Source organism: Acomys russatus, chromosome 2 (genome assembly GCF_903995435.1).
Source record: "Acomys russatus chromosome 2, mAcoRus1.1, whole genome shotgun sequence".
Taxonomy (NCBI): Eukaryota; Metazoa; Chordata; class Mammalia; order Rodentia; family Muridae; genus Acomys; species Acomys russatus.
The window spans coordinates 20,329,873-20,340,749 of NC_067138.1; the positions used below are offsets into that span (position 1 = coordinate 20,329,873).

Sequence of the window (10,877 nt, forward strand, 5' to 3'; positions counted from 1 at the left end):
ACGACGTGAGCTGAGTAGGAAGGTCAGGTGAGTACTTTCTCTGTCTCTGAGCTGGTAAAATTAAACGAACAATTTGGGATTTCCTTCCTTCCTTCTTTCCTTTTTTCTTTCACAACGTGTGTGTGTGTGTGTGTGTGTGTGTGTGTGTGTGTGTGTGTGTGTGTGTTTTGCATTCATTTTTCGCCTGGGAAGTTTGCCCATTAACTTTGACCTGGTGCTGGCTGGGTGGGGAAATGAAGGTGGGTAAGGCGACCTAGGATCAGTGGCCTTTGTTTTCACAGTCCCGCGAAACTCAGCCTGCCATGGCCCTACCGCCTCCGGGTGAGAACGTGTCGCAGGACAAAGCGAACTACTTGGCCCAGAGTAGCCCCCAGCACCTGGCTGCCTACTACGAGCCTTTCCCGGGCTACAGCCACTACAGGAACCTCGCCAGCACCGAGGAGGCTTTTCAACCTCGGAAACTGGCAGCTGCAGTGTCTGCGTCTCAGGCGATGACCCCTCTCAATGCTTTTCGGTTGTCCCCTCCCTTGTTGAACCCGGGTCTGGCTGTGCAGAGCGAGCCGCTCTACAATCTGCCCTGGTACAACAAGTCGTCACCGTGGTATCCAATTCCTCACTTCACTCCTGAGGTTCCACGATTCCTAGACAGCCCTGAGTATACGCGCAGCGGGTCCAGCAGCCAAAGTTTCCCCTTCTGTGGTGGCCGAAGCAACAGAGGTCAGTGGTGGGGAGCTGAAAATGTACTCCTGCCATCCTCGGGTATTATCGCTTCCCTGTTACCTGATGCATCTAAGACCTCCCAGTCAATATCTGTCCCCCAAACCTTGAACCAAGAGGGGCAGCTGCCTCTCCGCAGCTTCAACTTCACAGAGGAGGAACTGCGCTTCGTCCTCTACGGAGCCATCGCTAGTCCCGGGCACCCAGCCAGTCTACACCATGCAATTTCAGGCGTCCTTGTTCCCACAGACAGCTCTGGTAAGGAAATCTACATGGGGGTGGGGGTGAGGGGGCGTCTGGGATGGGCGGAACAGGTCCGGACCACACAGTGTTAAAAAGTTGATCTCTGTCGGGCAGGTGTCCCTCAAAACCTCCTCCGCTCTAAGCTAGCTTCTCAGGTCCTCCTTGATTAAACTGTGTACTTCCTGAGATAGGTTTTAGTGAGCTCTGAGGACTGAGGAGCGAAACGGTTTCACTTGGTGGCTTTGGGGATGTACAAAGTATCAACATGTTGGCCTCTAGAAATGCGTATCTGGCAGCTCTTTGCCTCAGAAAAACATTGTCTATGACTCTCAAGTTAGCAAAACAGAGTTCAATTGTCCACCAAACCTTGCCCAAAGGGTGGTCTTAGTCTCAAATGAGCAGTTGTGCATAAAAAGCCTGTGTCAAAGGGGCAAGAAAACCAATAAAGGATAGATGATACACACCAAATCTAAAGCAGCCTCTAGGGACTGAGGGGACCCCCTCAGAAAGTCAATTCATCATACGTTTATTTTTCTTTATTTTGGGGGGGTTGTTTTGTTTTTTGGGTTTTGGGTTTTTTGTGGTTTTGTTTTTGTGTGAGTTTGGTGGTGGTGGTGGTGGTTTTTGTCTTGTTTTGTTTTGTTTTCTTTGAGACACTCCCAGCACTCCTGGAACGTTTATTTTTCATTAGAATAATTTAAGGCTGTCTTTTCCTAGGGTCTAATCATCTTGCTAAAACCCCAGACAAAGACCCACTTCAGCTTCCGGAAGGTAGGCTGGAGGCTGCACTCCTTGACCGGATTTATTCCCCAGAAATAATGCTCAGCCCCTAAACTCACTCTCTCCTCTGTTGCCTTGGGTTCGCTTAGGTCTCTGCCTCATGCAGACAGCGTTTGGTGACGCCCCACACTTCGGCGTGTTCTGTAGTAACTTCGTTGCCAAAGGGGTGAGATTTGGACCTTTCCAAGGTAAAGTGGTCAATGCCAGCGAAGTGAAGACACACAGGGACAATTCTCGGATGTGGGAAGTAAGTGAGTTGCTGGTGTGTCTGCTGAAATTGGAAGGGTGGCCTGGGGGTGGGGCGGGGGCGGGACCAGTACCTTGAAGTTCTTTACCCCCTGCTGAGAAAGACAATTAATGCTCACTCCAGCAGAACACCCCTCCCCAAGAAATCCATTTTACAGTGGGTTACACCCCTCCCCAAGAAATCCATTTTGCAGTGGGTTAAGTAATTTTAATTTATTGAGAACAGCCTTGAGTATACACTTAAAGAATTACTAAACCATGTTATATTTATAAATAAAATCAAGTGCTTTAAGCCTAGTAGAGTGCTAAATGTACGCTATAGGAAAGAAAAGTACAGTTGAGACTTTCATATTACTTTCTTATAAAATTAACCAAGGATTAACAAAACAAAGAAAGCCAACACTCTCCAAGTTACTGACTGTTTAAGCTATTGAGGTCATAGCTTTTTCATTTACCGGAACCATTTGTCAGAATATACCAGATAACTTAAAATCTTCTAAATACTTTGACCCTGAAAGTCTAGGAATATAGTTTAGGAAGGTAATCTGAAATGCTGACAATGTGGAAGACCTGAATTAAACAGTTGTTTAGACTGAGCTGTGAGTGACACTGAAGCTGCTACAACGGGAGGGTTATGCAGGAGCCCTGTCGCAGTTCCTGCACACTCCACAGGGGATAATTCTAATTCTTCAGGACTATTTAAGAGCTGGGATCAAATGAAGCCTATTCATTTCCCTTGCCCTAACTTATAAAATTAACATATGCTGTTTGTTTGTTTGTTTGTGGGACTTGGGGGGGGGGTTGAGACAAGATTTCTCTGTGTAGCCTTGGCTGACCTAGACTCCCTTTGTAGACCAGGTTGGCCTCAAACTCACAGGCATCCTCCTGCCTCTGCCTCCTGAGTGCTGGGATTACTCAGGTGTGCACCACCTCACCCAGCTTGCTTATAAAGTTTATATTTCATTTTATAGCAAGTTCGAGGCCAGCCTCAGGTCCATAGCAAGACCCTGTCTTGAAACAAAACAAATTTCCTGTCTCGTTTCATTTAGATTTTTAAAGATGGTCACCTGAGCCATTTCATCGATGGAAAGGGTTCTGGGAACTGGATGGCCTATGTCAACTGTGCTCGGTTTCCCAAGGAGCAGAACCTGGCTGCGGTGCAGCACCAAGGGCAGATATTTTATGAGAGCTGCAAAGAGATCTACCACAACCAGGAGCTGCTTGTGTGGTATGGAAACTGCTATGAGAAGTTTCTGGACATTCCCATGAGCCTCTTGGTCACCGAGCAAGACAAGCAGCTATCTGAGCCGTCTGAGGGTGAGCGCCTGCCTCTGCCCTGCCCAGTGAGAATCTACTAGTCTTAAGATCTGGGCTCTTTGCCTAAAGGCTCTCAACTGAAATTCAGGAGACCAAACTGAGGAAATCTGTAGGGCTAAGGCACCACACGTGGCAGAGGCACCATCTTCCGACAGCCTCTTTTTCTAAGAATATCTTTCTCCCTGACCCTTTCTGGAGAATAAGAAAGTAGACACCAATGCATGCCAGTATACTGTGGGTAAGCCAGCTTTCTCAAATGGAGGGCTGCAATAACTTAGTGGGGTGGAAAATCAATTTAGTGATTGAGACCAGCATTAAAGAAGAAGAAGAAGAAAAAAAAAATTAGAAAATATTGATGAGAATCACTTAAGAAATAGTAAGTGTTGTTCACCTTTCATTTTATATCAATACTTTATGCGTAGGTTTCTTGCTTCCTGTGCAAATGTTCTACCGTTGAGCTCCATATGTATCCAGACACTAAACTGGCTGTGTTTGCTCACGCCTTTAATCCCAGCACTTGGGAGGCAGAAGCAGGCATAGATCTCTGAGTTTGAGGCCAGCCTGGTCTACAGAGTGTGAAGTCACAGTCCAGTCAGAGTTACTTGATAAGACTGTGTCTCAAACAAAAGAACAACAAAAACCTGCTTCCAGACCCTAAGATGAATTTTAGTTCTGGCAAATTTGAAAAATGTTGGACTAGGCTTTATCTTTCAACACCATCCAACCTCCCCACAGACACACTTCTTTTTCTTTAAAAAAAAAAAATTAGGGCCGGGCGTGGTGGCGCACGCCTTTAATCCCAGCACTCGGGAGGCAGAGGCAGGCGGATCGCTGTGAGTTCGAGGCCAGCCTGGTCTACAAAGTGAGTCCGGGTTGGCCAAGGCTACACAGAGAAACCCTGTCTCGAAAAACCAAGAAAAAAAATTAGTTATTTATTATGTATACAATGCTCTGCCTGCATGTACACCTGCACATGAGGAGAGGGCATTAGATCACATTATAGATAGTTGTGAGCCACCATGTAGTTGTTGGGAATTGAACTCGGGACCTCTGGAAGAGCAGTCAGTGCTCTTAACCTCTGAGTCATCTCTCTAGCCCCCCCCCCCCTTTTTCTTTTTCTTTCTGAGATAGTCTCCCTATATAGCCCAGACTGGCATTGAACTTGGAACCTTCTGCCCCAGCTTCCCAAGTGTTCCAGACTGTTGAGCTTTGGGATGTGTGGGTGTGTGTGTGTGTGCGCGCGCGTGTGCGTGCATGTGTTCGTTCGTTCACCTGGAGATCTTGTAGAGATGCTATAGTAATAATCGCCAGGGGTGGGACTTGAGACTGCATCTTGCTCAGCAACCAGGGGACACTGCTGGTCCCTGCATCACATCTAAGTGGCAAAGAGGTAGAGGAGGACCAACCCACTGTAGGAGTAAGTCTCCAGAATTTGCTGTTTTTAAGGGAAGAGTGGTGCTGAGGCCTCAGACTACCATAGTGTGCTACAAAGGTGTTGCACTACTGAACTGATCCAGGCTTGCATTTGTTGTTGTTGTTGTTGTTGTTTTGTTTTTTGCTTGTTTGTTTTGCTTGAAATAAGATCTCATGCAGCCCTTCCTGCCCCCAACCCCCAAGTTCTAGGATAATAAGCTCATAAAGGTGTGCTCAACTTTGGACTTTTTATTTATTCGCGTTGGTTTTCTGATACAGGGTTTCACTAAGTAGCTCTGGCTGTCTTGAAACTTATTCTGTAGACCAGGTGGAACTCCTGAGTTTGAGGCCTCTGCCTCCTGGTTGCTGGGATTTAAAGTGTGTGTCACCACAGGCAGCTTGAAGTTTACTCCTACGTCTCACCTCACCGGCTGGTTTTTATACACAAGAGTTTGGAAACTGCTGACCCACTAGGTGGGGGAAAAAAATATAAAGTACTGTGTGCATAAAAAGAAGATACCAGCTGGGGCATGCCCGGCACTCAAGGAGGCAGAGGCAGGTGGAGCTCTGTGAGTTCAAGGACAGCCTGGTCTACAAAGGGAGTCCAAGGATACACAGAGAAATTCTGCCTCAAAAAACCAAACCAAACCAACCCAACCAAACAAACAAACAAAACAGTGATATGTTTGTCAAATAGACAACGGATCTGTAGCATGCCACCACTGCCTAATCTTTTCAGTAGATTCGTATTTTTATTTTCACTCTTGGCTTCACTCCCTAGCTGGCACAGTAAGGTACTAGAATCCAGGAGCGTCTTGAGTGATAGTTTTGGAGATGTTCTCTCATCTGTCCCCAGTACATTCACATCTCTTTTGTTTAGGGTTCGAGTTATCTTGGTTTTTAGCCATGGTTTTGCTATACCTCGTCTGAACCAAACCCTCGGTCCTTCTGCTTCTACCTTTCAGTGCCAGGATCGTGGGTGTTGGGCATCGCTCTTGGCACAGACCCCTGCATTTGACACCCCTTCATCTCTATTTTCTGTCCTCTCCCTTTCTTCTCCGTTGACAAAAACAGACTTCCCCTTCTGGGCTTGCCTGTCTGTCACTCAGTGACCTTTCACTCCTTTGGGTAAGACTCAGGAAGTGTTAGAATTGGTGCCTGTGACTAAGGAAGGCAAGATGCTTTCATTGGCTGATACTGTAGTCCTGGCTGACCTCAGACTCCCTAAGTAGCCTTGACTCCTCTTCTGCCCAGGTTCATAGGTGTGTGCCACCCCACCCAGCGATGGTATCTGTTTATGGTTTTCCAGATCCTGTCTGAGTCAAGGAAGAGGGGGGGGGCCGCGGGCACAATGGTTAACACAGCCTCAATCACTTATGCCCCTGTGTTTGACAGAGTCTGCAGAAGGTTACAGATGCGAACGCTGTGGGAAGGTGTTTACCTACAAATACTACAGGGATAAGCACCTCAAGTACACTCCCTGTGTGGACAAGGGGGACAGGAAGTTTCCGTGTTCTTTCTGCCAAAGATCCTTTGAGAAGCGCGACCGGCTCAGGATCCACATTCTTCACGTCCACGAGCGGCACCGGCCCTACCTGGTGAGCGGTTCGTGGTTTTGTGTCCATCTTCATTTTCCATTTTCTCCCCTCGCCTATCCTCCTGAACACATGGAGAGGGACTTGCGAGACTGATTGGGGGATTCGATGCCTGCCTCACTCTGGTACTGTGGGAGAGGCAGACATGCAAGCGTGAGGCTGTGTCAGCATCTGTGCTGAGGGCAGAGGAAGAGACAGAGGTAGGAGTGGGCTCCTGGCTTAGGAAAGGTGCCCAGCCCTGGAGATGAGACTAGAACAGAAGGGCCGCAATTTGTACTGGAGGCTGGGAAGGCACTAGGTACCTGTGCTTTGCTCCACACCCAGTCAGCCACTAAAGTCAGCCTCGGGTAGAGGAAGCACAGAAATAGTCCAAAGGAAGGAAAGCCACTATCACAGACCGTGGTCTTTGTAAGGATGAGAAGCAACAGGGAGCCATTTCTTCCTAGGGATGCCTTCCTAGGGCTGGGTGTGGTGGCACTCGCCTTTAATCCCAATACTCAGGAGGCAGAAGCAGGTGGATCTGGATCGCTGTGAGTTCAAGGCCAGCCTGGTCTACAAAGTGAGTCCAGGACAGCCAAGACCCTGTCTCGAAAAGCCAAAAAACCAACAACAGCAACAACAACAACAAAAAAAACCACACAATCAACTTTGGCCTTAAAGAGAGGGTGGGGTTACATGGTTTGTTACAGTGTTTGTAACATTGTGTGCATATGGGGGTGGGGGGGTGCAGGTTGTACATGTGTGACAAGAGTGCCCTGAGAGGCAAGAGGAGGCCGGTGCATCTGCTAGAACGGAGTACTGGAGTTACAGACGGCTATTGGGAGCCACAGTGTCGGTGCTGGAAACTGAACCTGAGTCTTCTGCAGTTCATCTTAATTAGCAACCCGAACCCCCAACCCCACTTGTAATAGCATTTTATAAAGTATTTTACAGTAGACCCAGACCTAGGTCTGCAGCTAGAATAGCAAATGTGCTCTTCACCAGAGCCAGCTGCCGTGCGTGTGTATTGCTGTTATACGTGTCTGTGTGCACCTGTTTGGAGTCTATTTCGCCTTTATTACTTTGTGCCGTAGTCTTTTGAGAAAGGGCCTCTCACTGAACTTGGAGCTAGGCTGGCTGTAATGGATGTCAACGTGTTTTTGTGTTGATCCCAAGAGTGGGATGTGGAACAGACTTGGGTGAGGGTGTGTCTAAGGAGGTCTACTTCTCCTGTTCCCATTAACCTCTTTTCTCTCCTATCTAGGGTAGGTGGGTTGGAAGGGAGCTGTAAGCATTAAAGAACCCCAAATAAAGTAGGTTTGAAAAAGTTCAAAGCCTACAGCTGGCAATCAGCAAACCCCAGCAATCCTGCCCCTGCCTCCCACAGCCCTGAGGTTAAGAGGTGTGCTTGGCCGCACCTGGCTTTTTAAATGGCTGCTGGGGATTTGAACCCGTGTCTTCTAGCTTTAGCATCTACCGAGCCATCTCCCCAGGCACAGGAAGGGTCTTGGGTCGTTTCTTTTTGTGGTAGTTTACTGAGTTGTTTCATCTTTCACAATAGCAAAAGCTGGGTTTTACAAGGCCAGGTGTAACGATGCATGCCTTTAATCCCAGCGCTCGGGAGGCAGAGGCAGGAGGGTGGCTGTGAGTTCGAGGACAGCCTGGTCTTCGAAGTGAGTGCAGGACAGCCAATGCTACAAAGAGAAATTTCCTGTGGTTTTCCAGAGGACAGTCACGTCCAGAGAGTTCTCGGGGCTTTTTGTTTTTTGTTTTTTTTTTTTTTTTTAAGTCAATCTTAATACTTGATTTCACCAGAGGAATAAACTCAAAAGAAACAGGCATACAGAACTTTGCATGTATGGTTTGGTTTCAGTTTGGGTGTTAGCAGTGGAGCACAGTTCGAGCACATTTTGAACAGGTGCTCCACCACAGAGCATTAGCGAAGGAGTCACGTGAAAAGATGCTGGCTTCACACTTGACAAACTCCATCCTGCCAGGTGTGGCAGCTCTGTAATCTCTGTATTTAGGAATGCTGGAGCCAGCATTTAGGCTGGCTTGAGCTATGCAGTCTCAGGCAAGCTTGGCACACTCAGCCAGGGGCCTGGTGATCCAATGTGTGCACAGAATAAAGTAAAGAGTTCTTGGGCCATCTGTATGGCTCTGTGTTAAAATGCTTGCCCTGAAAGCCTAGCCACCTGAGCTCGTTTCTGGGAACCAACATTTGAAGGAGTGAACCAATTCTAAAGTGGTTTTCTGATGACCTCCACAATTATGCCATGTCACATGCCTACATACACACACTAACAATGCTGAGCACATTTTCACCAGACATGGATGTGGGAGTCAGAGGCAGGAGGATCACTGTGAGTTTCAGGCGTGCCTGGTCGACATAATGAGGGTTCAGGAAGAGCCAGGGCTACGTAGAAAGGTCCTTTCTCTAAACAAACAAACAAATAATACATCAGTTGACACAGAACTGTCCGGGGGAGGGGAGGGAGAGATGAAATTTCAACTATTTTTGTTTTGTTTTGTTTTCTCCTTAGTGTTCAACATGTGGGAAAAGTTTCTCTCAGTCTTCCAGCCTGAACAAGCACATGCGGGTCCACTCTGGAGACAGGCCGTACCAGTGTGTGTACTGTGCAAAGGTGGGTGAGGCCTCGTTTGGTGCCAGCCATCTGCAGCTGGAATCGTAAAGCCTGACTTACGGTGCATCTTCGGTGAATAGTTGCTTACCAGCCAATGCACATTTTAAGGGAATTCGAGGCCAGCTAGGACTGCATAGTGAGACCATTTCTCAAGGGAGCAAAGTAAAGTAACTGAAGAATTTAGGAGTTCAGCCTCAGCCGTCATTCAGCACCTTTTATACTTACCCTGTGTCACCATGAACAAGCCTATCAGTTTTCCTGGGAGGTCACACTGCATCATGCATTCATGTCAACACATCTGTGATTGTCACAGCCAAAGGTAGCGGGAGAGGACAGGGTGGCTGCAAAGGGTATTTTTTATTTTTATTTTTTGTTTTTTTTGAGACAGGGTTTCTCTGTGTAGCCTTGGCTGTCCTAGACTCACTTTGTAGACCAGGCCGGCCTCGAACTCACAACGATCTGATCTGCCTGCCTGTGGCCTGCACCCCCCTCCCCAGTACTGGAATTAAAGGCGTGCTCCACGTCAAGGGGAATTGTTTGGGTGAAAATGTAGTTTTATTTATTATTTAAGTTTTATGTATACTGGTGTTTTGCCTGCATGTGTGTCTGTGCACCGCATGCACTCTGATGTCTGAGAAGTCAGGAGGAAGTTGTCAGATGCCCTAGAACTAGGGTTGCTCCTGGCTGTGAATGCTGGGAATCAAACCCAGGTCCTCTGGAAGAATAGCCAGTGCTCTTAACTGCCAGGCCTTCTCTCTAGTCTGTTTCCTCTTCCACACCATGTTTTTTATTTTGTTTGTTTTGTTTTTGTTTTTGTTTGTTTTGAGACAGGGTTTCTCTGTGTAGCCTTGGCTGTCCTGGACACACTTTGTAGACCAGGCTGGCCTTGAACTCACAGAGATTTGCCTGCCTCTGCCTCCTGAATGCTGGGATTACAGGTGTGTGCCACTGCACCCGGCTTCCCACACCACATTTGTGAGGCAGAGTCTCATGTAGTACAGGTTGGAGTCAAAGTCATACGTATCTGAGAGTAGCCTTCAAGTTTGCATCTTCCTTCCTCTATAGGACAGTGCTAGGGTGACAGGTGACAGCATCTATCAGGGTCAACATCTTACTTTTGAATTGTATTGAAAGATGTAAGCAGTGCAATACATGGGTAACATGTACACCAAAAATCTGCTAAATTTTACAAGTTACTATGAGTCCACAGTAATTGTAATTAAAATTAAAAAGAGAAACCATGAACCCTGGATGTGGTTGCACATGCCTTTAATCTCTCTCTCTCTCTCTCTCTCTCTCTCTCTCTCTCTCTCTCTCTCTCTCTCTCTCTCCCTGTGTGTGTGTGTGTGTGTGTGTGTGTGTGTGTGTGTGTGTGTGTGTGTGTTTGTGGCTTTTGAGATAGAATTATTTTCATGTAGCCCTGACTGTCTTGGAACTCACTCTGTAGACCAGGCTGGTCTTGAACTCACTCACAGAGAGAGTCACCTGCCTCTCCCTCCTCCGGTGCTAGGGTTAAAGGTGTATACCACCTGGCAAAAATCAAGACTCTCTTAATTCAGAAAACTAAGGCTCATGTGCCCCTTACAATGAAATTGACCCCTCGGAGGCTGAGTCGCCTCTGAAGCTGAGTCCCCTCTGAGGCTGAGTCCCCTCTGAGGCTGAGGAGTTGCCCAGCCCATGGAAGTTGCCTTTTCCCGCTTTCTGCCCTCTGCAGAAGTTCACCGCCTCCAGCATCCTCCGCACACACATCCGGCAGCACTCCGGCGAGAAGCCCTTCAAGTGCAAGCACTGTGGTAAGCCTTTTGCATCCCACGCTGCCCACGACAGCCACGTCCGGCGCTCACACAAGGAGGACGACCGTGGCTCCTGCACTATCTGTGGGAAAGGTTTTCTGGACCAGGAGGCTTTCTGTGCCCACATGAAGCTCCATAAAGCCTGCTAG

At 47.8% G+C, this 10,877-nt stretch overlaps 1 protein-coding gene across 1 annotated transcript; it reads left to right on the plus strand.

The window, feature by feature from the left end:
• The first annotated feature begins 302 nt into the window (after positions 1-302).
• On the plus strand, positions 303-10,877 carry Prdm14 (PR/SET domain 14). The gene is made up of 7 exons (XM_051165956.1): positions 303-975; positions 1,678-1,731; positions 1,830-1,987; positions 3,036-3,303; positions 6,112-6,314; positions 8,834-8,935; positions 10,650-10,877. The coding sequence occupies exons 1-7, from the start codon at positions 303-305 to the stop codon at positions 10,875-10,877; spliced, it is 1,686 nt and encodes a 561-aa protein (XP_051021913.1).

Excerpts from the sequence above, each read along its gene's own strand:
- Prdm14 (XM_051165956.1), top strand. The coding sequence starts at position 303 with ATGGCCCTACCGCCTCCGGGTGAGAACGTGTCGCAGGACAAAGCGAAC. Across the intron at positions 976-1,677 it reads TGTTCCCACAGACAGCTCTG|GGTCTAATCATCTTGCTAAA; the intron begins GTAAGGAAATCT and ends GTCTTTTCCTAG. Across the intron at positions 6,315-8,833 it reads AGCGGCACCGGCCCTACCTG|TGTTCAACATGTGGGAAAAG; the intron begins GTGAGCGGTTCG and ends TTTTCTCCTTAG.